The sequence below is a fragment of the Lactuca virosa genome, chromosome 7, assembly GCF_052849685.1.
Source record: "Lactuca virosa cultivar CGN04683 chromosome 7, Lactuca_virosa_CGN04683_v6, whole genome shotgun sequence".
NCBI classification, from domain to species: domain Eukaryota; kingdom Viridiplantae; phylum Streptophyta; class Magnoliopsida; order Asterales; family Asteraceae; genus Lactuca; species Lactuca virosa.
The window spans coordinates 88,430,738-88,434,918 of NC_136432.1; the positions used below are offsets into that span (position 1 = coordinate 88,430,738).

At 34.8% G+C, this 4,181-nt stretch overlaps 1 protein-coding gene across 1 annotated transcript; it reads right to left on the bottom strand.

Moving 5' to 3' along the window:
- Positions 1–1,621: 1,621 nt before the first annotated feature.
- LOC145125334 (blue copper protein-like) lies at positions 1,622–2,478 on the bottom strand. Its single transcript, XM_079060803.1, has one exon. It carries the CDS (start codon positions 2,430–2,432, stop codon positions 1,737–1,739), a length of 696 nt encoding a protein of 231 aa, XP_078916929.1. The 5' UTR covers positions 2,433–2,478; the 3' UTR covers positions 1,622–1,736.
- Positions 2,479–4,181: the final 1,703 nt, after the last annotated feature.

The window sequence follows — 4,181 nt, forward strand, 5'->3', positions numbered from 1 at the left end:
ATTATTCTGTGCCCCATTGTGCAAAAGGCCAAGGCCTACTGATTCCAATCATTGGTATTGTTGCTTTTCGTGGTATAGGCGCATGGTTTTGGCATTTTTCACACTTATATACAATGGGTTCAGTATCTTGATACATGGTCGGCCAATAGTATCCTTATCTTGCTATCTTTTGCACCACTTTCCTTACTCCTTCATATTCCCCTGATGTTCTTTCATGCATCTCCCTTATAAGATATTCTGCTTCTTTTCTATTTACACACTTTAACCAGGGTGCAAGGTATCTTGATGTGAACACACATACCTACTAGTTTTAAATTTATAAACCTAACTAAACTTATCTAATGAGTCAATTATAGGCAGTGTACCTAGTTAGATTATAATATAGAAAAGTAAGTCGGGTGTCCATCACATGGAACATTATTTAGCTAATAAAGTAATTACAAAAATTAATCTAAAAAACAGTAACTAAAATGAGGGTTTTTATCTGATTTTGCAAGTACAGGTTAACTTAACTACTTAATTAACTCAAAACTTAGGCAAACAATTAACTAAAGACGATTGTAATCAAGATTATGAAGACACTTTCGTTTAGCTTTGAATCCCCCTTTTTCCTATGGTTAGTTTCAGTATATAGATTAATTCAGTTGGTTACCAATATGAATATTATTAGGATTCTTGATCCGATCTCCTAACGATATCACCACTTCATGAACAACTATACAATGGTCATACGTAAGTGGATACATAATTGATTATTAAGGATTATTGGGCTCTGTAAGATATATCTACGATTAATTATCTATGATCTAGACAAATAATCAAACACAATTATGATCAAATTATGTTCTCCAACACATTTAAAGTTGTTCCATTTATTACCTAATCTAGGGTTTGGCTAATCCTAACATATGTCTCTATATCTCACTCATTGTCCTGTTGTTAAACTAGAATATGGTTTTTTTTATCACTATTTACTTATTTTTGTTAGGATATTATAATATTGGGTTTAGGTCATTTTTGGTCACTTAACTTTTGACTTTGTGCTCATTTGGTCAGTTAACTCAATTTAAGTTTTAAAAGAACACCGAACTTTTGGCTTTGTGTTCATTTAGTAACATAACTTTTGATTTTGTCACTAATCTTTTGGATTTTTGCTCACTTAGTCACCTAACTTTTAAAATTATGTTTATTTAGTCACCTAACTTTTAAAACTATGCTTATTTTTATAACTTTATTTTAAAAGTTTAGTGACTAAATGAACACAATTTTAAAAGTTAGGTGACTAAATGAGCACAAATCCAAAACTTAAGCGACCAAATCGAAAGTTAGGTGACTAAATGAACACAAAACCAACAGTTCGATAACTTTTTAAAACTTAAAAAGTTAGGTGACCAAATGAGCAAAAAACCAAAATTTAAATGATTAAAAAGGACTTAAACCTTATAATATTTAACTTCTTTTTATTTTTACTTTCTTTTTTATTTTTATATCCCACATTAATCCTAAATTAGTCCCTAAACCACCGACTCTTTACCGCATAATATTTATAGCAAATAAAGAAAAGTAATTTTTTAATAAATTCCTAAATAAAACAAACTATTTTTTATTTATTTTGATGAGACCTCACAAGAAATGTAGGACAAAAAAAACATATAGTAATCGTGGTCGCAACCAATATTAAAATAAAACATTGGTAGATAAGCATGATAAATAAGTGTATCTCTTGCGTCCGAAATTTAATAGTTCAAAAAAGCCAAGCCAATTATCAAGAAACTGGCAGGTACCATGGCGGAGAAAGACGGAGCTCCTCCACTAGGTGGTGGAACCGGAGTGATCCTGTCGGAGGTTACGACGGTTGGTGGTGATGATGGGCTGGAGCTTGGAGATGAGGTAGGGGGACAGGGAACATCGGGTGTTGTCGGGGAGATTGTCGGTGGAGATGCCGGTGTTGTGGGTGCTGATAACGGAGGTGTAGGGATGGTGGTTGGTGGAGACGCCGGTGTTGTGGGTGTTGCTGATGGAGGTGTAGTAGAGGCGTCGGCGGAGACGTTGATGGTTAACTTCTGACCAAGTTGGCAGTGGCTTGCAAATGTGCAGATGTAATAGTGGGTGCCGGCGGTGGTCAAGGTAAGGGAGGCAGGGCCAGTGGTTACAAGGGAGATGGGATTGGTGGCTGTGCATGGGCCGTACGCCGCCGCTGAGACCTCTGCAACATCGTGATCTCCGTTGGTGAAGTTAAAGACGAGAATGTCGCCGACGGTGAATGTTTGAAGTGACGCCCAAGTGGTGTAAGCAGCGGCCCCACCGGAAAGAATGGTCCATCCCAAGGCGTCACCAACGACATGCCTTGTCTGGGCTGCAGTGCCGTGAAGCTGCATGGATGCAACCATTATAGCCATGAACACCACTAAATTCATATTAAAGCTTCCCATTTTTGAACCCTGAAACTAGTATTGTGTTTTTCCGATTATTGCTTTTGTGAAATTGTGAATGCAAGATGAACTATCTGACATTTGATATTTATAAGAGGCGCATCATTAAATGCTTTGAATTTTAGAGTTTACTTTTAGTTTTGTTGATTTGAATTTTCAGATGAAATAAATGCCATATTGGTACTCTTTCAACGTACGGTTATGAAGATATGAAAAATGGTTTTAACTCATTTTGGATGTTAGTTTATCTATTCGTTAACTTCGTCTCCATTCGACCATTAGAGAGAAAATATGATAAAGATTAATTTTATATAAATAACTCTTAATGTTATAATATTTCAGTGTAACGCGTAACATTTTATTTATATAAAAAAGTCATTTTTGTGGTAGCATATTGAATTACTCATTTAACCTTAAAAGTTAATGCAGAAAATGGTCTTTTGGAACAAATTTAGTGACTAAAATTGGAATTAAGTTTCCGTAATTGCCTTAATAATAATAATAACTATGTATAGCATATATAAGTGACTTAAAGTGAAACCAAAATTTACATTATCTCTTGAATGAACCTTGGATGTAAATTTATGATGGACATTTTTACCTTGTTGACAAAAGTTGTTATGGTTATAAAATTAGGAAAAAAGTATATGTGAAAACACTTGAACACATTAGAGTAAGAAGATTACTAATTCTTTTTTGGGGTCTTATTATTTGATATGTTTATTATCAAGTTCATGATTAGTAATGTGTATGATGACATATTTTGACAAAAAAATAACTAATATTTTTCTGGAATCGGCAAATATCATTAATAAAAAAACACTGACACCCGTCTAGCAAGGAGCTAGACGGGGTAGAGAGAAGTACAAGAAATCAGAGTGTTACATACAAAGGAAAGGAGACACACACCAATCAACCCAATTATATGAACAATTCACATTTCTATGTTTGATCCAAATGAATGTTTGAGATTTCATGATATCTGCCACCGTGATAGGAAAGGGGGGGGGGGGGGTACGCGTCTTTTTAAAAACTCTATCACATCTTGCCTTCCAAATCCAACAGAGAGTGCAATAACAGATGGTAATAAGGATGTTTCTCCTCTTTTTACACTTCCACCTTGTTGCAGCGAAAGTGATGATGTCGTCAACTGTTTGAAACTGATTTGGGGACAAATTACACCACTTAAGTATCCACTCCCATACAGAGATAGCAAATGAACACCTGATCAGAGTGTGATTAACGTCTTCCTCGTTGTTCAGACAAAAGCTACACATTGTGGATCCATTTTCCACTCCCCTTTTTGAAAGTTCATACGAGATTGGGATTCTATCCTGTTTTGCTCGCAAAATGAAACCAAAAACCTTAATGGGAACACGAATCCAATCAATACATCTTTTCATGATCGGCCACTCAATTAACTAATCTTTAATAAAAAAATAACTAATATTTAATAACTCATTAATTTATATTTGTAAAATAAAAAAAAAATAAAATAAAATGAAACAACCAAATAGTTTGGGCACGTATTAGTCTCCGATGTTAGAAAAGGAGCAAGTTTGACCACATCAAGCACCAAAAATCAATGTTGGACCCATAGTCGACAAAACTTAAGCACCTTCTTTAATTCTACACGTCAATTCTTATAGAAAAGTTCCTTCCCTGATCTGAAAGGGTTAATGTCACATAAATTAGGCTATAGGGAATACTCCCCATGCCATGTCCCTCCACCTTATCACCATCTCTTTT

Excerpts from the sequence above, each read along its gene's own strand:
- LOC145125334 (XM_079060803.1), bottom strand. The coding sequence starts at position 2,432 with ATGGGAAGCTTTAATATGAATTTAGTGGTGTTCATGGCTATAATGGTT.